The sequence below is a fragment of the Mauremys reevesii genome, linkage group 4 (genome assembly GCF_016161935.1).
Source record: "Mauremys reevesii isolate NIE-2019 linkage group 4, ASM1616193v1, whole genome shotgun sequence".
NCBI classification, from domain to species: domain Eukaryota; kingdom Metazoa; phylum Chordata; order Testudines; family Geoemydidae; genus Mauremys; species Mauremys reevesii.
The window spans coordinates 18,389,839-18,413,491 of NC_052626.1; the positions used below are offsets into that span (position 1 = coordinate 18,389,839).

The following is a 23,653-nucleotide window of genomic DNA, read 5'->3' on the forward strand; positions in this document are numbered from 1 at the left end:
AAAGATGTATACATGTGCTTAACTGTAAGCAGCTGCATGCTCCATTCACTTCCATGGATTACTCATGAGCCTAATTTTAAGTACATGCACATGTTTTGCAACACTAAGAGCTTAGCACGTAAAATTTAGATTTCAGTTGGGCTGGTAGTCCTGTATGAGCAGAATTTCTCCCCTTGTCCACTATTCTGCTTTAATAATTCCAATAAAGCGGTTAAAATAACTCTGTAATAAATAAGCCCCATCCACAACTGTGAGCCTTAGGGAGGAGCAGTCGCCTCTTTCACAGGATGAATGTACTGAAGTTACATTTTTACAATTTTTGGAAAAAATAATAATCAGACAAAAGCAAGGCCTCCAGTTATTCTAGCAAACTGGGTTTGCTCGGTTTAAGTAATTAACACCAGACTTTATGGTCTCTGCTGGGAAAGGTTGATTGGCTGCTGCTGACGTAAAAGACAGACATGTGGGACCTGATCCTGCAGCACTGGGAGTATTGCCACTGACTCCAGTGGGGCAGGATCAGACCCTAGGACAGCAAAAATCACAAACACATAATCAGATATTAAGGCAAAAAGCTTAGTTGCCGTAATGATTACTGATGGCATCATAAAGTGTAAAGTCCCAGTGCTGGGGTTAGTTCACATAAAAGCAACGTTGCGTGTTTACATACCTCACTGTATCACACAATGACTTTTGGTTTTATTATCTCCAGTATCAATGTCAACCTCTGCTTTTAAATAAAAGAGAGACACTAAATATATCTGCCCGCTGTGACATAAAGGTAACAACATGGAACGTCATAGGACAGAGACTGTCCTCTAGGAAACATGATTAGTTTATATTTCTTGGGACTAAAAACTATTAGTTTAGTCAATAGCTAAAAACAGTCTGAAAACTTAAACGATTAAATTGTGCTTGGGGCCGACGGTGGCCACCCAAGGAGTAAAGTGGAGTAAAAGCTCCCGCCCCATCCCGCCGCATGGGAAACACACCATTGGATCATGTCTCCAGCCATGGAGGTGAGAAGAGCAGGAACTGCATGCCCAATATTCTCTCCCCTTTACTCATGAGGGAGGAGAAGGGGTGGAGAGTTGGGAGAGGCATAGGTCTACCACTGTCTTTCCTGTCTGCTGACGTGGCACATGTGGGGTTTGGGGCAGCAATGGGAATACACTGTGTCAGTCCTCTAGAAGATACAGCCGATTTCCCCATGAATCCCAAGTCAGACGGAGGGCTCTGGAGCAACTGTGCCAGAGAGTCCCCCAGTCCTTCCTGGGGCAGCACAGTTACACGTACTCGGGGCTACATCTAAAAGCTGTCTCTAGATGTGATCTTTTGCACAAGCATCAGTGTGATTTTCCCCCTCCCCCCAAGATGTGTGCTTGCATATTTAAGATTAAGGAAGGGTCACACTGAAATACACCTGAACTTTACACTGCATGACACTAATTCTCATGCAGAATACTCTTGTAACTGATGTCTTGGGGAAAACCTCATAAAAATTGGGTGATGGGAGTGCGGGGAAGAGTTTTAATCACACTTATATTAAAGATACATTTATAAATAGTTTATATGGGGTTAACAAATGATTAATAGATGTTATAATGAATGGTTAGTCTCATCTATAGTAAATGGTTAATCACTGTTTACAGAGTTCAATGGATCAGTTTGTTGCCTCTAACTCTAACTTACAACTATCTGTAGCACCTTTGACAGATGTGCTTATCACCATCTGTACTGCACTCCATTCATGTGTGCAACATGCTTTTTATTGATCCGTTAATCATTAACCCTTCATAAACTATTTATACATGCACCTAATGGCTAGTGGGACCAATGTTTTTGCATTGTTTAACCACTCTCCGATGTTAAAGGACAACTGCATTAAACAGTGTTTTTCCTGAGGATGGTAAAACTCCTATTGACTTCACTGGTGCAGGACTGGGCCCTAAAAGAGGAAGGAATACTTTTAATTAAAAAATCCCAGAGAGCTGAAGATGAGAACTCCAGTCTCCTGTATTTAGCTAAAGGGTTGTTAATCTCCATATGCTGCACTGAAATGTGTTACCTGACTGGCTTTTGCTGTGCCGTCTATTCTTTCTCCGTTTCCCAGACCCTCTTTGCCTTTCCTTGTCAGTAAGTGCTTGCGCCGGAGGGACTGTTGCCGAGCAAGAAGAATCAGTCACTGGCTCTTCTGAGAAGGATTTCTCCTGAGAGGTGTCCAGCAATGAGTCCACAGCAGGGTCATTTTCTTTCTCTGTCTCCCTTACCTCTGTATGCTGAGAACTCGACTCTTTGGTTGGAGTCATTTCAGCACCGTCACGTGCTAGTTCAACTCTGGTTTTAGCCTCGTTCCCAACTGCATCACTTGGTTGTGACATTTGTTCATTAGACACCGGGCCTCTTTCTAACTGCGCGGGTCCGAACGCACTGTTTTTATCTCCTGAGATGGAGCCATTCAGTTCCTCTCCTAAACCAATGCAGTTGCCTGAAGAGCTGCTTGCAAACTTTATAGTTGTTCCTGGGTTCAATGGCGCAAACACAATGGGGTTGTATTCCACGTTCTCTGGAAAGCTACATGAGCCGTTGATCTGCTGAATACTCAGTCCATTGTTGGGCTGATGGGTTCCCTCAACTTCAGCTGAAGGTTGGAAGCTCCTGTCAGTACAGGGCTGTTGTGGCGAATTTCCTCCAGCTCCGTCTTTAGGAAGCACTTCGTTGGAAGCTGGTGCCTCTTTGACAACTTTACCGGTAGCCCTTGCAATGGCAGCAGCTTCTGAGGCAGGAGTGTTTTCTGTGTGCTGACTGCTATCCTTTTGCTTGGTCTCATAGGCACTTTCCTTCGCTGCTGCTGCTTCTGAAGCATCAACGCTCTTTCCTTTAAACGGACAACACAGGGTCAGGCACAGTTGTTCAGTCTAGCGTGTGGCCGTCAACCAACAACAATGGGTTGTCTGAGTGTAATCTGACCACCTGCAACGTGCCCCGGGCTAACGGCTCAGGGCAAAGGGGCCAATGAATTTATAATGGCCACATGCGGTCAGGAGCTTTTTATGTCTTATCCAAAAAACTACCCAGTCCCAAAGCTTAGTGACCCCTAACATCACATGGAGGCATTTGGTTCAGAACCCAGACTCCCACACAGCAAAGCACTTCAGCACATACTTAATTTCGAGTATTTGCTTAGCTCCCAGTGACGTTAATCAGTTTCATTCCCACTGAAGTCAATGGAACTTAAACATGCTACACAGAAGCCTAGCGGAGGGGAGCTAAGGGCCAAAGAATTCCCAGCTGGCATCATGGGCCTGATCCTGCTGTCCAAGCCTCGTTGCAGTAAATAGCTCTGCCTGAGACAGGCCTTCAGAACTGCCCCCCTTCTGAGTTTCTCCTATCCAAGTACCAACCCTGCCTGACCCTGCTTTTTAAAGGGATTGCAGGAAGGCTGCAATTTGCAAGTTATCTCTTGTGGCAGGCCAGGCGATACCCTGCAACAAGATCGTTGGCTGGTTTGCATCTGGGAATGGAGGCTACCGCCTCAAAAGCTGAAAGGAAGCTCACGCTGCAAATTTAGAAAATAAGCATCTCTCGGGTAACATTTCCGGAAGTGCCCAAGTCCCTTGGAAAATGGGACTTAGTCACTCACACACTTTTTTGAAAATGGTCCCCATTGTCTATTGATCAAATGCAACAATTCAAAGAAGAGAAGTTCCTGTGTATGTGTAACGCCGACAGACTCCGGTCTTTGGCAGATGGGATCAAACCTGGGGCATCTGGAGCTTAGTGCATGAGCCTCTACTGCATGAGCTAAAAGCCAGCTGACTGTTAGCTAAGGCTGTAGAGCAGACTCATTTTATCTCTCTTTAAGTGGTCTTGGTGCCACTAGACGGGACATAACACCACACCCAGAAGGTGTGTGGGTTACATATGTATTTGTTTTGCTACAATATTTTCAGCAGGCTGGAGGTTAATGGTTGCAGGTATGGTTGGTCTTTGGTCTTACCAGGCTCTCTCTCCTTCAGCGTTTCGGCAGGTGAGGCTTTAGGAGCAGCGTTTGGCTCACTCTTGTTCTTAGCTGTTTTTCGCAACTGGAAACCTTTTCTTATGTCGGCCAGCAGGGCATCAATAACGCACACCTCCTCCTGCTTCACGGCCCCTTTCTTAACTAGTGTTTAAACAAAAATGGGGAAATGGCTAATGTCGCACTCCTGGGCATGGACAGTGATAGTCGAAAGCGGTGGGATTACCACCCAGGGTATAGGCTGGGGAGAGAGGGCCTAATTTTCCATTGCCCTGCCCCTTGCGTAATCACCCGTTCCAGTGCAAAGTGGGTGTCAAACACTGCCACTCTGATCTGGCACCATTGTACACCCACTGAACCAGTGTAAATGACTATGGACGGTGAAGGGCAGCGAAGAACCTGGCCCAGAGCCCTGGCCAACCAGGGTCGGCACCTCTAGTATTCTCTCCCCTTTGCCCTAGGCCAAAGCACACCTGTGGCACCCTGCAGGCCAAGGCCTTTACATGGCTCCTGTTCTGTATCTTGAATTTTATTGAAGGTGAGGGAGGGCTAATTTTGTTTCTCCCCTTTGCTGCTGTCTGCTGCATGGTGGTAAGGGGCCTCTTTATGGCACCCAAAAACCTTCAGCCATCGAACACTCAGAAATCTATGCTGAATGATTATTATTGGAACATTAAGGCATGAAGAGTTGGGAGCTTCTATCAGTCCTCACATAGCTGACTATGGATTGTATGCAGTGTTGTTGCAGCCATGGATATTAGCTGACTATGGATTGTATGCAGTGTTAAGCCAGGATATTAGTGAGACAGACCCGAAGAAGAACTCTGTGTAAGCTCAAAAGCTCGTCTCTCTCCCCAACAGAAGTTGGTCCAATAAAAGATATTACAATCCACAGAGAGACAAGGTGGGTGAGGTATGTACATCTCCTTGTAAAGAAACCCTTTCAAATACTCACTGATCTTCCCGTTGTCTCCCTTTTGTCTCTTAGCCTCTTCCACTTCCAACTGTTTCTTCCTTTTTTCTGCCTTTGCAGCTTGTTCCTTCCGGTCTTTGTTTTCCTGGAGCCAGAGAAGAGTCACAGGGGATGTTTGGTTAAATATCTGGTAGCAAAGCCACCTAAAGGGAAGATGGTTCAGTCTATTCACAGCTTGTTGCAAAACAAGGGGGAAATTCTGGCTCCTCCCTCCCAGAGAGCTCCAACAGGCAGCTGGGAGCTGTGTGCTCCCCCATTGAGGGGGTGAAAGGGAGTGAGTGTGCTTGGCCGGGGCTCCATACCCATCCCACAGTGTGGCATGGGGATGGGCAGCAACTGGGTCCATTGTCCAGACTCCCCATATACAGGGGATGGACAGCAGGGTGAGGAATCTCCCCACACTGGCTGCAATGGACTCTGAAACACTTCCCCAGCTGCTACAAAACCCTCTTTGAGCCAAGCCTGGTTGCTTGGGCTGGACTCAGCGATCGGTTTCTGACCCACTATAAATCCACCACTTTTCTACAAACTTATCCTGGAAGAGAAAGTGTCCTGGGTCTATCACTCAAATTCTGGGTTAATGTCAACCTCTGGCCTAGCAGCTCTAGCTTGGTAGTGCAAAGCTCACTGAGCTCCATCCTCACTCGGCAAAGGGGTTCCTTCATTAGTGCACATTGCAATCTGAAAGCTCCCTGCAGATCTCAGTCAAATCCCCAAGCTGGCTGTTTCAGTACCACATTCAGAACCCAGTAATGTCAGTGGCAAAAATCCCATGGACTTTAGCAGGGGAAGGCCCTAGCTCAGGAATCTGACCCTCAGGTTCATATCCTCCAATGTGATCAGATGGTGCAAAGTGGATAGATTCCAGCTAGAGATGGCCAGTGGTGAACACTTCTTGCAGTCCTGCCCGCTGGCTTGGGGACATGCTGAGAGATGGATGGAATAGGGCAAGGAGCATGGTGGGGTTGGCTGAGGGTATAGCGGAGCAGAGCTTTGTTACGCCAATTCTCCATTGGCGTATGGTCCATCAGGGACCTTATGTCTGTGGAGAAGTTAGAGCAGCCACTTGGTTGCTCTAATTAAAGTCAGGGCTGGGCCAATGCTGAATCAGAGGGTCATAATGAGCTCCTTGATGGCTCTGCCCTCACCCCCTGCACCAAATGGAGCTCAGATTTAAGGGAAAACCAGGTCTTATATACTATCTGAACTGATGCATGTGTCCCAGCACCTGGATCCTACTACATAATATTCACAAATGCAAACCTTTAGTGCTCTAATGAAGAGATCCCTGAAGGTTTTCATGGTGCTAAATATATCTTCTAATGACAACTTGTTTGCATCTTCACAGAGATAATTTGCAAGTTCCCCCTTCTTCGTTTCAATGATTTCAAACTCCTCCTCCAACTTCTTTGATGCATTTATGCTGTCCTGAAATGCATTTAGGCCAAGTTACAAAGCACTGTGCAAGACATTGCAAGGAAAGATTAATGGAAAAAATAGTTAGAATGACAATGTAACAAGAGTTCAGTTCCAAGGCCCAGATCCTTGGCTGTGGCCCAGGAGCTCCTGGGGCAGTTAGGAGAAGAGGTGCAAAGATGGCTTGGGTTCTCCCTTATCCCTGCTCTCTGCCTTTTTAGTCAGTACCTGCTGGTCATGGCAAATGAACACAAAAGGGTTGTGTGGCATCCACATTCATTTTCAAATATGAGAGGCGATGAGGGGACAAATGTTTCCACTCTTCACTCCTCCCTGAACATGCTGCCTTTGCAGAGTCTTGGCTCTCCTCTCCTCAAGTGAGGGCACTCCTTTCACTGACCTGGATGGGCGTCTCATACTGGGCTTTCACGTCGTCTTTCGAGGACAAAACCTTTCGTTCAAGTTCCAGCAGCTTCTTTAAATTGGAACTGGATTCCGCGCGTATGATTTCAAGGTTAATTCTGAAAATGAACACAAAGCCGCAGGAGATTAAAAACAGTTCCCTTCTTGGAGGGCTGGGCTAGCCAGAAGAGAGGAAAAACTGCAATAATTTCCCACTCTCCTCCCCCTTTTCTGTTTCCCAGTGACTCTATGGTATTAAGCACAGAACTATGCCTGTGTAATCCGAGGTAGCACCGCAAGGCAACACGGCCTAGTGGTTAGGGCACTGGACTGCATTGGGAGACATGAGTTCCATTCCTAGCTCTGCCACTGATCTGCTGTGCCTGGGACAAATCACTTCACTTATCTCATTGCCTCTGTCTGACTGGCCCATCAATCGCCTAGCACGAGGGGACCCTGCTCTCAGTTGAGGCCCTTAGGTGCTACTGTGATGCAAATAATTCGTGAATTTAGAGTGGGCGTTTCAAAGTGCCTCAGTGACTTAGGAGCACAACTCCATTCACTTTCAATGGTGTTTGTGTTTCAATGGGGCTGTGCTCCTAAATCACTTAAACACATTAGGATGGGCTTTTCAAATCCCACGATAGTACAAAGCATCACCAGCTAGAATGGATCATGCTAATATTTGCTCACCATTATCTGGCTGTGCAAATTCTCAGGGGACATTTGTCCACATGTATCTTGTTGGGCTTAATGTTTTGTTCTCAAGAGCAAAACGGTCACTAGTGTAAGAGAGATGAAAAATCCAAACAGTCCCCCCAAAACCTTCAAGCAACAACACAAACACCTGTGTTAACAAGCCAGCTCTTTGCCAGCCCCATGAGGAGAACATCCCCCAGCAGCACTTATGAAGAGAAGGCCAGGTCTAACTGGAATCTTGTGTATTATACATTTGGAAATGGGTATATACCGACTTTAATTGTTTGGCTTCACTAACACATTAGAGAGACTAATCTACAGATTCAGGGCTCTTCTGAAGCTGCTCGGCTATTGTCCCTGAATACAGCAGTGACAGGTACTTCAGCACTGCTTATAGGTAGCTAGGATTAAAAAGATAGAGCCTCCTTGAACTCCATACCATTTCTGTGAATGCCTGCAAAGCAGAATTAATTGAATGCAGCACAATTTCTGACCCTACTTACTGGCTTGCTTATTGCTGAACCGTGCATATAGCCAATTTGCATTTTAAAATGGCTCCAGAATTTGCAAAAGGAAATCCTTTGGTTAAAACTAGTTGAGTCTCTATCCGGTTAATGAATGGATTATAAGAACACCCACTTATGTCTTAATTTCTTGAATCTGGGTGGTTCTCCTTTTTTTAATTTAAAGTAACAGGTTCTCAATCCTACCCGGCTGCCTTTGAGACATATTCAAGGTCCTTGGGAAGCTGCAGGAGGTCTGTGTGACTTTTCTCTACTTCCTGAAACAGAAACGTTTGTTATTTTTGTATTTATTTTTCGTACGCAGTGGGTGCATGGTGGGGGGGGGCGGGGGTTGGAGGGGAAGGGTTACAAACAGAGGGAATGACTCATGTACGCAATGTTTAATTCCCACCCCTCTCCCCGCTGTTTGTTTAGCAGGATTCAGAAGGGGACCGGCTGCTTCTATGGTTGCAAAGACTATCCAGAATTATAAGAGTACGGATTAAGAAAAAATATACAAGAGTATTGAAAGGGCTATGAACCCTCATGCCTCAGGGCGGAGAGCAATCTCTAACTGATGGGTGGTTAGAAAGGAACTTTCCCAGTAGATAGATTATCCCAGAATCTCCTACTGCGGGGTTTCTTTTACCTTCCTCTGCAGTGCAGGGTCCAGGCTGCTGCTGGAGGCAGGATATTGGACTAAAAGGACCATTAGTCTGATCCAGCCTGGCAATTCTTATGGGCCTGTGTATGCGTTAAGAATATCTGTGTCCTAGTTTATCTGCCTGCCTGCCTATCTATCTACTTACTTATATAACCATCTTTGCCACAGTGTCCGAGCACCTCAGCTTAACAATTTGGAGTCAGCTAATTTTTTTTTTGGTGTCACGGTAAAAGTGAGACCCCAAAAAAGGGTTTGAATGCACAGGATTGGCAAGGGAAGAGCTAATGAACAGGGCAATAAGACTGGCATCACTGGCAGAGGAGAGAGAAAAGTGGTAAGCTCTGGGTGGCAGGGACTGGTTTTTTTGGTTCTTTGTACAGCACCTAGCATAATGGGTCCATGACTAGGCGTCCTAGTCACTATGGTAATACAAAAAAATAAATATAAGGGGCGCTAAGCAGCAGTGAGAAAGCTATGAAAGATCTTGAAGCTTGGGCAAGAAGCTTGAATGTGATCTGGTAGAGAAGGGCGAGCCAGTGGAGCACGACAACACTGGAGGTGACTTCACTGGAGCTACGGGCCAGGAATATGTTCCTGGCAGCTGCATTTTGTATGGATTGGAGTGAGGTGAGATGGGCGTCAAAGAAGCAAGAGAGGAGGAACTTACAGAAATCAAGGTGGAAGATGATTAGGACTTGGATGAGATTCTTTGCTTTCTCAACTCTTTGTTTAGAATTCTTTGAAATCTAGGTAGCACCTGCAGCCCAAGTACTATGAGCCCAAGCATATCAAGCAATCTCTCCAGTACTATGCAAATATAACACCGACAGACCTCGGTCGTCAGCGGGCGGGATCAAACCTGGGATCTCTGGAGCTAAATGCATGAGCCTCTACTGCATGAGCTAAAAGCCATATGGCTCTTAGCTAAGGCAGTAGAGCAGACTCATTAACCTCTCTCTAAGTCAGGGGTTCTCAAACTGGGGGTCAGGACCCCTCAGGGGGTTACGAGGTTATTGCATGGGGGCTCGTGAGCTGTTAACCTCCACCCCAAACCAGGGGCGGCTCTAGGAATTGCGCCGCCCCAAGCAGGGCGACATGCCGCGGGGGGGCGCTCTGGTGGTCGCCGGTCCCGCGGCTCCGGTGGACCTCCTGCAGGCATGCCTGCGGAGGGTCCACTGGTCCCGTGGCTTTGGTGGACCTCCCGCAGGCATGCCTGTGGATGCTCCACCAGAGCCGCGGCACCAGCGGACCCTCCACAGGCACGCCTGCGGGAGGTCCACCGGAGCCGCCTGCCGCCCTCACCGGAGCCGCCTGCCGCCCTCCCGCAGCACGCCGCCCCAAGCGCGCGCTTGGCGCGCTGGGGTCTGGAGCCAGCCCTGCCCCAAACCCCGCTTTGCCTCCAGCATTTATAATGGTGTAAATATATTAAAAAGTTTTTTTAATTTATAAGGGGGGGGGTCACACTCAGAGGCTTGCTGTGTGAAAGGGGTCACCAGTACAAACGTTTGAGAACCACTGCTCTAAGTGGTCTCGGTGCCACTAGATGGGACAGAGCACCACACCCAGGAGGTGTGTGGGTTACACAAACAAGTGAGGAGCATATGAACACAAGCACATAACATCAACCAAAGGTATGGCTGGAAAAATAGTTCATGTCCAACCAAAATTCCCAAAGGAAATTGCAGTAGTACCTCCAGAATATGGTGGAGCAGAGTAATACGGGTTTGGTTTGCTTTGGTTTCAGTTAGTTTGAGTAAAGTGCTAATTTTAAAGCCATCGGCATCTCCAGTGTGACTTCCCTGAAAGACAGAAAGAAGAGACAGGAATAACTCATGTCAAACTCAAACACTTACTCTGTATTTATAACCTATACATGCAAAAGAGAGAAAAAAAAGTTCTTTTCATCTATAAAATGTAGTGATCTCTTAAAAACAACAACAAAAAAAGATTTCTTACATAGTTAAGAAAGTTTCCAACTTTGAGAATCAGTTGACAAAAAACTGGCAGGCGATGGGTCGTAAGAAGATCTGAAAAATAAAGGTATCCTTTACAGAAGGGTCAGCTTCAAAACTGAATGTTTCCCAAAGTGGATCAGAATTTCCATTGTACCAAGGCAGGATTTCCATACACTAGAACCTCAAAGACCAGAGTTATGGACTACAAGCAAGACACCATGTGAAACTGGAAGTAACCAATCAGGCAGCAGCAGAGGCACTTCTCCCCCCTCTCCAAAAAGCAATACAGGCACAATATAGCATTTGCATCTTAAAGGTAGGCACATCTGGGCTGCCTGTCCCCACCCCCACATGCGGGGCAGCCACTTATAGCTAAGAGGTGAAGACGCTGGGGCTGCCAGCCCAAGGCAGCCAGAGCCAGCAGAGTAGAAGGGAGCTCAGCTGCTGCCAGAGCCTGGCCTGGAGTGTCAGGTGCTGGATCTGGAGCCTGAACTGCCCTTTGTTACCAACATCTTGTAAGTGTACAGTGCTGCCGTAGGAGTGCTCCCGCGGCAGCGCTTTGAAGTGTGAGTGTGGTCGCAGCACCAGCGCAGCAAAGCTCTCCCAGCGCTGCACGTACTCCACCTCCCCGTGGGGGTTAGCTTACAGCGCTGGGAGCTGTGCTCCCAGCACTGGGGCACTGTTTACACTGGCGCTTTACAGCGCTGTAACTTGCTGCGCTCAGGGGAGTGTTTTTTCACACCCCTGAGCGAGAAAGTTGCAGCGCTGTAAAGCGCCAGTGTAGCCCAGGCCTTAGTGTTACAGACCTCCATTCCCGAGGTGTCCATAATTCACAGGTTCTACTGTATTTGTAACCCAAACACTGCTGCATGCCGTCTCATGTGGGAGAAGACTAACAGGAAACAGACTCTAATCAGACCTGTCTAGCTTCATTAGTTAGGCTGAGTAAAACGTTTAGTTGATTTGTTGGACATTTTAAAGTTCTTTCATCTTTATTAGGAAAATATATAGAGACTGTTTCTCTCCATTTACACTAGTGTCAAACTGCTGTAACTCCATTGACTTGAATAGAATTACTCCAGATTTACATTGGTGTAAGTCAGAGAATCAGGCTCCAGCATTTTTATCTTAAAAAGCACTGAGGCCTGGATCCTGAAAGGCGTTTGGGCTCCTCACTTTCACTGAAATCAGTGGATGTTAGGAGCCTAAACAGCTTTCAGGATCTTGGACTTAGAGCCTGCCCCAGTGCACAGTGAAACCAGTTTTGACCAGTCCTTGCAATTATATCCTAGCCAGTGTATCTCTACCTGCTAGTCCTATTGTTCTCCAGTGGCCGGGGTGACCAGGGAGCTGCTTATCAGGATGTGAAGGATACAACGTGTGTCCTCGCTTATCTCCCAACAGTAAGTGCTGTAGCACCAACAGGAGGGGCGCTGGAGGCAGCATCAGGAACATCCAGAGGCAGGCTGCATGGTCGAAGCCTTTCTGAGCATTTCCCACAAACCCCAGCACCCCCTTGTAATTCCAGCTGGTCAAAACCATGGCACAGCATGATGGAATCAGACTTTCTGAGTACATTGCTCTTGACAGCGGAGATGGAACATGATTCCAAGTCCATTGAAGGCAATGGGAGTTTTTCTCCTGACTTCAGTGGGCTTTGGATCAGGCCAACAGAAAATAATTTATACTCTGTATTTTTTCCTGTGGCCAAAAAATAAAATCTGCAAGTACAAATTCAAACCCTGGAAAGTGCCCTAGAAGTGGGGCTAGTGACTTTATTTACACTAGGGGGAGATCTTGAATAAGAATCACTCAAAACATTTTATTCCTTCCTTCCTCCCCTGCTGCCTTTTTCCAGAAACATTTCCCATTCTGTTCTTTTCATATCAGCCCTGCGCTCCTTAAACAACTCCAAAACAGGAAGCATAACTTATGGTGAGGGCTACCACATGATCTACCAAGGTATATCCATGATGGCCTACATTGCTGCTGTATCCGAGTACTTCCTATTTAGAAAAGCAAACATAACAAACTTTCTGGTCCTGCTCAGTCTGTAGGACAAAGAGTTTTGATTAGTTTATAGGGGGATTTGGGAGTGTGATTTTTTTTGTGGGGTGAGGCAGGATTGTGTGTGAGGAATTTATTGAGGGAAAGCTCAATTGAATGAATTTGTTTAGCATTAACATCTAAACGTGGTCATTCTTAACTCCTGCAAGAGTGAGTTCTGTAATCTAAAACCTGCTTCTCTGAAAGCTGTGTCACTTGCACCAACAAACCTCTGACTGGTTGACAAAGTCATTGTTCAAGTGGACTGTATCCTGGGGGTCATAGAGGGTGAAGTGTCCTCTCTCTGGTACCCAGTGCCAGCTCCATGGCAGGGCTTTGAACATCAGGAAAGACAGCTTGAACTACACTCTGTGCTCATTGGTGAGCCAGGGCAGAGAGTGGAGAAGTAGGGTGATGCGTTTATAGTAGCCAATGGTGTTGAGCAGACAGGCTGCTGAGCTTTGTACCTGTTGGAGGTTTTTCAAGGCTCGTGGCTCTATTCCTAGTTATGAGTTGCAATAATTTAAACTTGGTGGCCATGAATGCATGGGCCATCCTGGCCAGGTCTGTGTCTGATAGGATGGGGGTGCAATCTTCTGCCTAGTTGCAGATTTGCATATGTATGAGATGGAGACAACAAAAGGCCACTTCTTCCTTAAATTCTCGGGTAAGGTAGATATACTACCATAGCTGAAATGAGGCCTCACATGGCTCTGAACACAATACGCTGAGGGGTGACGCTGTCCCATTTACCTTCACAGGCTTTCCTGATCGCTTCTGCTTTTGGCTGTAGCATATCTAACATGACGCTGGTCTCTTCACATGACAGCATACACTCAATCCGCAGCTGGTAGCTAAGAGAGGGAGCCGGCACAAATATACAGTTACGCTTAACAGATTCCTGACCCTGCCAGCAGAGTCTCCCCCTTCCCATTCCCAAACCATCACACTCTAACCTCTGCCAAAAACCACATCCAGGCTTGTGACCAGCTACCATGTCTGCATCACACTGATACTGCACAGCTCTGTCTGTGGCTTGGGGCGGTTCTTTCTCAATGGCAGGCCATAACTGGCAGAACGCAGATGGTGGCTCCTGCTGGAGAGGACATGCTGATCTCAGTGGAGAGGGAGGATGGCCACGTGGCTATTGGGAGATCTGGATTCTATTCCTGACATGCCAAAAGCCTTCCTGTGTGACTTTGGGCAAGTTACTTAACCAGCGGACACAGGGCCTATGCCAGCTTCTCCCATCTCAGTGGGGGAGATTGTGCTGGAGCAGTCACATTCTACAGTCTCACAGACATCCCCCTCAGCCTGAAAAAGAGGCGGCACTAACTGTGGAAGGGTATGTCCATCACATTCTCTCATCACCATGTGCTGGCAGGGATTCCGATTGCCTTACGACTCTTTCCTCCGGCAGCAAGCCCAGCAGAAGGGCATTGGTGCTATTCCTTCCTTCAGTACAGCAGTTTTACTAAGTTCAGTAAATGGCCAGGTTGGCCCAGCGATGTATAACTTACATTTAACTGTACCAGTGTGTCTGCTCCTCTCTGACACAGAGACTACTCCCCTACCTTACACAGGTGAGGATGATTAATATTTATAAAGCACTTTGAGAGTCTCTGATGGAAGAGGCACGTGAAATGCAAATAAATATACAAGTGCAATATTATAATATGACCACAAACAAACAAAACAAACAAAACAACTAGGGAGTACACTAAAAGCATTTTAAGAAAGGCTTAGTTTTAAAGCAACAAATCCATTAAAAGAAAGATTTTTTTTTTAAGGCCTTTCTCTAGTGTTATCATAATAAAAGAGAGAGACTCTTTAAAGCTGACTTTCCCTAATTGCAGCAAACATCTCGGTATTCAGAATGTTTTGCAAAGTAATGCTCTAATTTAGAGTACTTTCAGTGTCCTTTTAAATGACACAGAGTGCTACAATCGGATCAAAAAGAGAAGCTTGTTGTTATGGAAAACAATATGCAAGCAAAAGATCAGCATGAAGTCGCTAATGATCTGCCTTACCTGGGAACCCTGAGGAGGAGAAGATAAAATTGATCTGCACTTGCTAACTTGGCTTTTTCTTCCTTGAAGGCTTTCAGGTTTTCTTTCTAACAAAAAAACACAAGAGTCAAGACCCCAGAATTGCATCATATCTACAGCCTTTGTGAATTGAATTAAAAGAATCTTTCCATCTAACCTCATGCTTTTCAGGTAGCAGCTTCAGTAACTGCTTCAGAACCTCCACATCAAACTTGGTCCTGTCCCCTTTTTGAATCATGTCAACTACTTCTTCATTTGAGCTGCAGAGAACAGGCACGTAATTAGAAGCAGCAACAGAACAACAACACTGGCCAGCTCCCTATGACCATATGCCATTGATTATGCCTTACAAACACTAGTGAGTGGTGCATAATTAGGCTTTACTGACAGAAAGGCTGTTCCATTGATTAGCGCAGTAGCCTGGCACTCAGAATTATAAAAAGGGCAGCATGCTGGTTTTAGATGAGGCACACTCATCCACTCTCGAGGCACCATTACAGAAAGGGATATGGCCATTCTTCCCATCCGGTACTGATCACGCCGGGAGGCATCGTTCCACACCTTAGCCTGTGAGTATTAGTGCAGTGCGTCGTTATACTGCACGACTTGTTTGCTTTAACCAACCAGTTTATTTTAACAAGTTTTAAATGTTATCACTCATGTCATTCACAGGCCTCCACTGAATTACACTATCTACAACTGCCATGAAGGCTCAAACCTTACAGAATTCAGTTTGGTTTTAGTTATTATCTTTACACTACTAATTGGGAACACAAAAACCAAAGGTTACACATCAGATACCTGTTTATATCTTTAGGCACCTAAAAATCTGGCCCTTTGTCTCGCTGTGCCTCAGTTTCCCTCTGTAAAATGGGGTATAAATAGCACTGTCCTTCCCTGCTGGGGTGTTGTGAAGATAAATACATTTAAAAAAATTTAAATTTAAAAATTTCTCTTCAGTGGATAGCTATAATAAACTGAGCATAAAAGGGACTGATAACGTAGGAGTAAGTGCCCACTGTCTCAAGTAAAATTACTATTTTCCCCTCTTGTGTTTACCTTCCATTACTTTTACCACCATGGAACATAAGCGAGATGCTTTCAAATCAGTAACTGTGGACATGAATAGAGATATGTAATGTTGTAACCTAGACAAATTATAAATAGATGGGATTGAACTAGCTGTCTTCCTTGTTTGTATTTAGGCATGTCATGTTATAGTCATTCCTTCGATGGTCATTCACTCGCTCTATGTCTTAGCATCCAGAATGTGTTTGAACTGTGGGAAATATACTGCCCCGTGTCATCCTTTCATTTTAAATCTCAAATACAATCTTTATTGTACTGTCTCTCACTACAAACGTTTAGGGTGTAATCCTGCAAATAATTCAAACAGTGAATAGTCCCACTGAACTCTGCTGCTGTGAATAAAATTACTCATTTGTAATTATTTGTATGGCCAGGCCCTGGATGTCCTAGGAAGAAGGATGGTCAAGTGGCTAAGGGATTAACCGTGGCCTTGGGAGTCATATAGATTTTTCAGCCCCTCACAGAACTGTCTGCTACACAGGCCATGCTAATTTCACTTGCCAAACTGTTGCTTTATTCAACAACTGTGAAACCAGTTCATAGCTTACCATTTAAACTGCTTCAAAAATATGTTCAGATTGAGACTCTTCTTGGAGTCTAAGAACGTGATCTGTTTAAGAAATAATAATTTTTGTTAGAGGAGCCATGTGCAGTGGCCTTTCACTGTAATCTTCAGATGATGAGAAATAGCCCATTACCTCCTTTGGTTCCACTTTCACTGGGGTAGCCGCTTTCTCTTTGGGCTTTGTTTGCGGAAAACAAAATAGCTGCTCAATGCTCATGTAATCAGGCTCTATAGTTTCATCGCTGCCGCTGCTCACTGATGCCCACATGGAGCGACTTTCTGAAAGAGACGAGGTACTAAGAACGCTTCAGAGGCATCTGAAAACGCACCACATCAAGAGAATGCTCCTTACTACTAGTGTTGTCAACCCTCCAGGATTGTCCTGGAGTCTCCAGGAATTAAAGATTAACTGTTAATTAAAGATTAGATCATGGGATGAAACCCCCAGGAATCTGTCCAACCGAAATTGGCAACCCTACTTACTAAAAGGGAAACCCTGAGAAAGATGAATGCAATAAATAAGAAAAGAGGCAGATTAGCCCTGGACCTGTGCTAATTATTTAAGAGTGGCAGCTCCCACAGGATCCCGAAGGTTTGAAGGTGGATTAAACCAGGAAAACTACAGTAGCTAGCAATTTAGCCGAGCTGAAGGCAGCAGCCGAGCTAAATGGGATTTACTAACTTGTGTTTGCTTTAGCTGATCGGCTACATATTGCAAAGTCACAGGTGTGGCATGGGACGCCGAGCGCCGGTTAGGTTATCATCTCTGCCTAGAATACGTAAGGGCTCCTGAAGGTCAGTAACACCACCAGACTCATTAGGAACCCTCAAAATACCTCTTGGGCCCCCCAGTATCTACCCACAGTGTTAGTTATACTAGAGAGAATTCTGCTATATGCCGGAAGGGGAAGCTTCATCTGTTTGGGGGCTAAATTGTGACTTTACACCAAAGCACCATGATAAGGGGAAGATGCCTTCAGGAGCTACCAGGCATGGCAGGGCAGCATGGGGGGAGGGATAGCTCAGTGGTTTGAGCATTGGCCTGCTAAACCCAGGGTTGTGAGTTCAATCCTTGAGGAGACCACTTAGGGATCCGGGGCAAAAATTGGTCCTGCTAGTGAAGGCAGGGGGCTGGACTCAATTACCTTTCAAGGTCCCTTCCAGTTCTAGGAGATTGGTATATCTCCAATTATTACCTTTAGCCACAGCTGTGTTCCTTAAAGGATACAGATGGTGTTCTGCTGCACAGCTGGCTGGGTTAGCGTGATTATGGGTGGGCAGGGGAGGAAGGCATGGCTCTGCAGCTAGCACCCAGCCCATCTCCTCGCACGCAGGCACAGACACCAGCCACAGTCTGGCCATTTTGCTTCTCTAGTCTCATTTTCTGGCTATGATCACAATTAAATACTAAATGTGCAGCAATAGACACTGCGAGGTAACTAGTTCTGAATCCTGGACCATAGGTGCTGGAACTAGGGGTACTGCAGCACCCCCTGGCTTGAAGTGGCTTCCATCATATACAGGGTTTACAGTTTGGTTCAATGGCTCTCAGCACTCCTGGACTGGAGCCAAAACCCAATGAAGCCGATGGGAAGACTCAGTGCTAGGGCACCTCAGGCTGTTTGGGAGAGGGGAGGGGAAGGGAGATATAAGGAAAACACTATAAGGAAAAACCAGCTGCTAACCCAACAAAATCCAGTGGAAATGTCACAGTAAAACCTGCCCCCACCCAAAGGGACCCCTGGGTAAGCACCAGCGCTGTATATTGCTAACGCTTATATATGCGTGGGAAAGGGTTCTGGGAAGGGTTGAAGGTGTGAGTGTGGAATGAAAGATTCCTTTGCAGGTTGCAAGAGGCTGAAGAGGGAGGAAGGGGGAAAGGAACAGGTTAACTCAATGATTCAGCTAGTCTTGAAGATAAGGAACGAAACTGCCGCTCAAGCCCAATACTCCTAAACAAGCTTCCTGCTACCAAACAGCCAAAAGCTTGTGGGAAAGGAGAGCTGAACCAGACAGACCTGAAGGGGGTTGCAAAACGAGAAAGATTGCGAAGGACGGTGAGTGGAAGAACAACAGTCTCATGACCCTGAAGCTGGTGTGTTTTGGGAAACCTAAGGGAGCTGCAGAAGGCCGTTTTGGACTGGTACAGAGAGCATGGGAGACGAGGATCCCTGGACAAAAGCGCCCCCGGAAGAACCCAGGGATTAAAACCCTCCCGAGAGCTGAAGCAAGTCGGAGATCAACAGTGGACCCTAGACGGCCTGTGCACAGGACAGAACTCTTGTGTACCCTTCCCCCTCTTCTTATGTTACACCCAGGCTTGGCCAGCCTTGTGTTGTCTGTGTGTGTGAGTATGAAAGTGGGTTAGGGCTTGGGCACTAACGCTTTCATCCTTCCGCTGAGTGACGTGGGGCGTACCCAGCACTCACTGCTGTTATTTGATTAATAAATCTTTAAAACTAGTCACTGGGTGTGCTCCTTCATCTCCTCCCCTGAAGATCCTGCGACCTCAGCCTGATCGCCTGAAGCCCCAGGCAGATTGGTAACCTAAATCTGTCACAGAAATAGATGGCATAGGACACACTGGAGGCAGCTATGTGTATGTGCGTCTCTCTACAGGAGCTACAAAAACAATGACTGAGTGCAGCATTAGACACACCTACCTCGCACCACATTGGAGGGCAGCTTCTGCCAGTTGAGTTTCTTCATTCTCAGGGTCGGAGTCTTCACCTTCTTGGGGAAAGGCCTGGCGTAGCCCAAAGCATAGTCAATGTGGGCAACCACTACTTCCTCCACATTGCCTTCTGGAGGGGGAGGGGGTGGCATGCCCTCGAGGCCGGGCAGTGGGGGAGGAGGTGGAGGCATACCTCCCAGGCCGGGCAATGGGGGAGGCGGTGGAGGCATACCTCCCAGGCCGGGCAATGGGGGAGGCGGTGGAGGCATACCTCCCAGGCCGGGCAATGGGGGAGGCGGTGGAGGCATACCTCCCAGGCCGGGCAGTGGGGGAGGAGGCGGAGGCATGCCGGGCAGTGGTGGTGGGGGAGGAGGAGCTGGCACAGCTGCCATGCCGGGCAGTGGTGGTGGGGAAGGAGGGGCTGGCACAGCTGCCATGCCGGGCAGTGGTGGTGGGGGAGGAGGAGCTGGCACAGCTGCCATGCCGGGCAGTGGTGGTGGGGGAGGAGGAGCTGGCACAGCTGCCATGCCGGGCAGTGGTGGTGGGGGAGGAGGGGCTGGCACAGCTGCCATGCCGGGCAGTGGTGGTGGGGAAGGAGGGGCTGGCACAGCTGCCATGCCGGGCAGTGGTGGTGGGGGAGGAGGGGCTGGCACAGCTGCCATGCCGGGCAGTGGTGGTGGGGGAGGAGGAGGAGGAGCAGCACTAGGCGGGGATATGCACTGCCCTGGTGAAGTGGAGCAGGCTGCTAGCTGGGAGGGTGAGACATTCTCTGTGGCTCCTGGTGGCCCCGGTGAACGTGCTGCTGCCGCTGGAGGGAAGGCTGTCATAGTAGAGCTCTGAGCTGCACTCAGGGACTCCCCGAAATCTGTGTCGGTCTGAGTGCTTTTGCTCACTCTCTCAGCTGATCGCTTTTGCTCTAAGTTTCGTTGGTTTGGGCACTTCTTTATGGATAACAGTCTCTCCAGGACTTCTTCAATGCTGTTCCCTTGGACTGTAAACCAAGGTGAGGGGAAAACAAATGTAAACTAAACATTATCAAAGACTATCCAGATCCCCTTTGGAGCAATTGATCTGCAGCAATATGAGCATCCCACAGGTTTTGTCAATTATGTTACAGAAACCTCTGGAACTGATCTCTGCTGCAGCAAGCTTTTCCCACTGAGCTCACCGCAGGAGCTGGGACTCGCATGTTAACAACACCTTTGTGTATGTAAATAGTGCTGCCCTGCCCAGCAATGAAGGCCAGATCCAATACCATCTGCAATCAACAGAAAGACTCCCATTGACTTCAACAGGTTTTGGATCAGAATAAACCCTGGGATTCCTTTGTAGAGACAAGGACTTAGTCGACACTACAACGTTTTGCCAGTGGAGCTACATCAGCTGGGAGTATGAAAAAAATCACGCCCTCTAGCCAACATAGCTATGCCGGCCAAAAAACCTGGGGTAGATGCAACTGAGCCAACAGAAGAGAGCTTGTGTCAGCTAAGCTAAGGTAATGGCAGCTAAGGTAATGTCTCTCAGGGAGGTGGTGTGCCTACGTTGGCAGAACTCTTTCTGTTGACTTATGCCATATTTCCAGTAGGGGGCTCTGCTGCTGTAGCTATACTGATAAAGGCTCTGTAGTGTAAACAAGGCCAAGGAATGAAATCTTGATCCCGGTGACTTCATAAGGGCAAGCATTTTGCCCAAGGATTTCAGCACAGACTACATATTGATTTTTTGCCTTGGGTTCTGTTTAATTCTGAGTAGATGCAATAATGGAAGTAATTTATGTACATTTGATTTTGGGAAGTTGGGAAGGGTGTGGGGAGGCAAAGCCTGAAATAGCAGGCAAGTTGTTCTTACTGTCATTGGCAAGCAAAATGGCTCTGTTCGCTAAGATTTCCAAAGATTCCCACAACAACAGGTTGGAGTGATGAGAAGGTTCCAAATGCAAAAGGGTCTGGAGAATGGACAGCAGTTGGATGGCGACTGGAGAGCTGCTCACCTGAAATACAACACAGTTTCCTATTAATTGCATTCTCTCCCTTTCAAACATCACTGCAGCACCCACTTCTGATCTCTAGGGCCGGCTGCTGTCATTCCCACTGCAGAACAGTATCCCCAAAGTAGGTCCTTACTCACTTTATTGAAAAGACACGAAAAGACCTCTTGGTGATTGTTCATGTCAATCCCATCGCATATCTTTAACAATTCCTCGTCGTCTTCGGCCTTGGACTCCTCAAATGTCTCACACTGGATAAACAGGTCCTCGTCCTCTATATCTCTACAATATCACAACACCCACTTTAATAGGAGAGCGTATAGCACCAGTTCCAGTTGAAACTTCTGTGTTGGTGTCGCTTGTACTTCTTCACCCACCAGCCTGACTATTCATGGCTGAAATGACCCTTCCCTTAGTATCCCACCACGCTCTCCCCTGCAGTGGAGTATCTTCCTCTGCAAGTAACTCCCTGAAATCAACGGGACAGCTTTCAGAGCAAGGTGTTATTCAAGGGAGAGATGTCTGGCTGAATCTGACCCCGGATGTGTTTTGAACGCAGGTAAAAGAAAAATCTGCTCAGAGTTTTGATAGGATCCTGGCATTTCCCTTTTTTAATTCTTCTCTCTTCACTTGCCACTAGTTATTTATCCAGACAAAGGAGGATCATTCAAATGATTTATTTGCTGTTTCAATTGACGTTCCTTCCCTGATCAAAAAAGTTTTTTTTTTATAATCTGCAGGACTCACAGAACAGGCACCCTTGTTAGCTGATGGCAATGGAAACACCACTTAGCTCTTAATTTTTAAAGGACTAGAGCAGACAGCCCAACCGTGTGAATAACTGACATTTATTATGCATATATCTTAAAACTTGACATGGTTTCCTCATGGACTGTCCTTCCAAATGAACAATTTGTTCAGACAGGTACATCCAGCCACGTGTCTTAGCTGGATGTTTCTGGGCAGGGCCGGCTTTAGGCCAATTCCACCAATTCCCCCGAATCGGGCCCTGCGCCCAGTAAGAATCTCTTCCCTGGCTAGAGGCACCTTTTGAATTTTTACTCATCTGGCGGTGTTAGACCTGGAGCGAGTGAAGGATCTGCCGCCGAAGTGCCACCAAAGACTCAGAGCACTGCCCAGTGAGTACAAGCCCCATGTGTGTGTGTTTTTTTTTTTTTTTAATATAGTCATCTTCCTAAAGCCGGCCCTGTTTCTGGGACAAGAATCAGCAATCAAATGGTAAAATGCCCTCAAACTGTTCAGTGACCAGAAGCTATTGATACTATAAGCTGAGGTGAGATACAGACTCAACAAGACAACAGCACATTGATCCACGGTGATCTGTTTGGATGAGTCTGCAAGCTCTTTGCAAAAACAATCTTGAAAACTGTCCCAGTTAAAGCTGTGGTCAGTGTGGATGAGGCAAAACTTGTTTTGTTTAACGTCTCCCCTGATCCAAAATAAAAACCAAAAAAGCCAGATAAGCGAGGCTTTAAGCCAGGGGTCTCAAACACAAAGTAAAACTATTTCCTTCCCCCCCCCCCCTCCTCCCCAGTTCCTTACATCTCCTTGTCAATTGCTGGAAATGGGCCATTTTCATTACCCACTACAAACAGTTCTTTTTCTCTCCTGCTGATAATAGCTCACCTTAACTGATCACTCTCCTTATAGGGTGTATGGTAACACCCACTGTTTCATGTTCTCTGTGTACATATATATATCTTCCTACTGTATTTTCCACTGCATGCATCCGATGAAGTGGACTGTAGCCCACGAAAGCTTATGCTCAAATAAATTTGTTAGTCTCTAAGGTGCCACAAGTACTCCTGTTCTTTTTGCAGCTAAAGACTAACACAGCTGCTACTCTGAAACCTGTAGTGTTTATGGAAATCTTAGGCATAGTCTCCAGACCAGGGGCGGCTCTAGGCACCAGCGCGCCAAGCAGGCGCTTGGGGCGGCCGTTTCCCGGGGGGGCGGCATTTGGCTCCGGTGGAGCTCCCGCCGGCATGCCTGCGGCAGGTCCACCGGAGCCCGGGACGAGCGGACCTGCCGCAGGCATGACTGCGGCGGGTCCCGTCTTCCCGCGGCTCAGTTGAGCTCCGCAGGCATGACGCGGCTGCGGCAGGTCCGCTCGTCCCGGGCTCCGGTGGACCTGCCGCAGGCATGCCGGCAGGAGCTCAACCGGAGCCGCGGGAAGAGGGGACCCGCCGCGGGACCGGGGAAGGGCGGTGCAGCGCTCCGCGCTGCTTGGGGCAGCCCAATTTCTAGAGCCGCCCCTGCTCCAGACCCCAGGGGTCCCCGGACCACAGGCTGAAAACCACTGTTTTAAAGCACAACTGTGTTGATAAATTAGAAACAAGCCACAAAAGGGGAGTTGGAGTGTGTGTGTGGGAGGGGGAAATCTTTTAAAGGAAATCAGATTTTGGACCTGATCTTTTAATCTATCCTTTTGATTAACTATGTCGCAACACAAATATATATCAAAGTCTGCCTACAGCAAGAATCCAATTGTCACATGGAAAACATTGATGCATCTGCCTCCCATCGCTTAGGGCTTACCCTGAAAGGTGCTGATCACTTTAGCTCCAGTCCAATAACAAACATCAGGCCTGAT

At 47.2% G+C, this 23,653-nt stretch overlaps 1 protein-coding gene across 1 annotated transcript; it reads right to left on the reverse strand.

Annotated features, from left to right (window-relative positions):
* Positions 1-1,868: 1,868 nt before the first annotated feature.
* LOC120403113 (inverted formin-2-like) lies at positions 1,869-23,584 on the reverse strand. Its single transcript, XM_039533861.1, has 18 exons — positions 23,535-23,584; positions 21,180-21,321; positions 20,901-21,042; positions 19,042-20,043; positions 16,512-16,657; positions 16,362-16,423; positions 14,882-14,984; positions 14,707-14,792; positions 13,430-13,530; positions 10,632-10,702; positions 10,367-10,474; positions 8,219-8,289; positions 6,808-6,928; positions 6,231-6,419; positions 4,974-5,076; positions 4,001-4,162; positions 2,069-2,878; positions 1,869-1,948 (listed from the first exon to the last, which is right to left on the reverse strand). Exons 1-18 carry the CDS (start codon positions 23,582-23,584, stop codon positions 1,869-1,871), a joined length of 3,549 nt encoding a protein of 1,182 aa, XP_039389795.1.
* Positions 23,585-23,653: the final 69 nt, after the last annotated feature.

Coding starts and splice junctions, on each gene's coding strand:
- LOC120403113 (XM_039533861.1), bottom strand. CDS start 23,584: ATGGGAGGCAGATGCATCAATGTTTTCCATGTGACAATTGGATTCTTG. Junction 14,793..14,881: donor TGCTACCTGAAAAGCATGAG/GTTAGATGGAAA, acceptor TTTTTTTGTTAG/AAAGAAAACCTGAAAGCCTT. Junction 6,929..8,218: donor TATGTCTCAAAGGCAGCCGG/GTAGGATTGAGA, acceptor GTTCATTTTCAG/AATTAACCTTGAAATCATAC.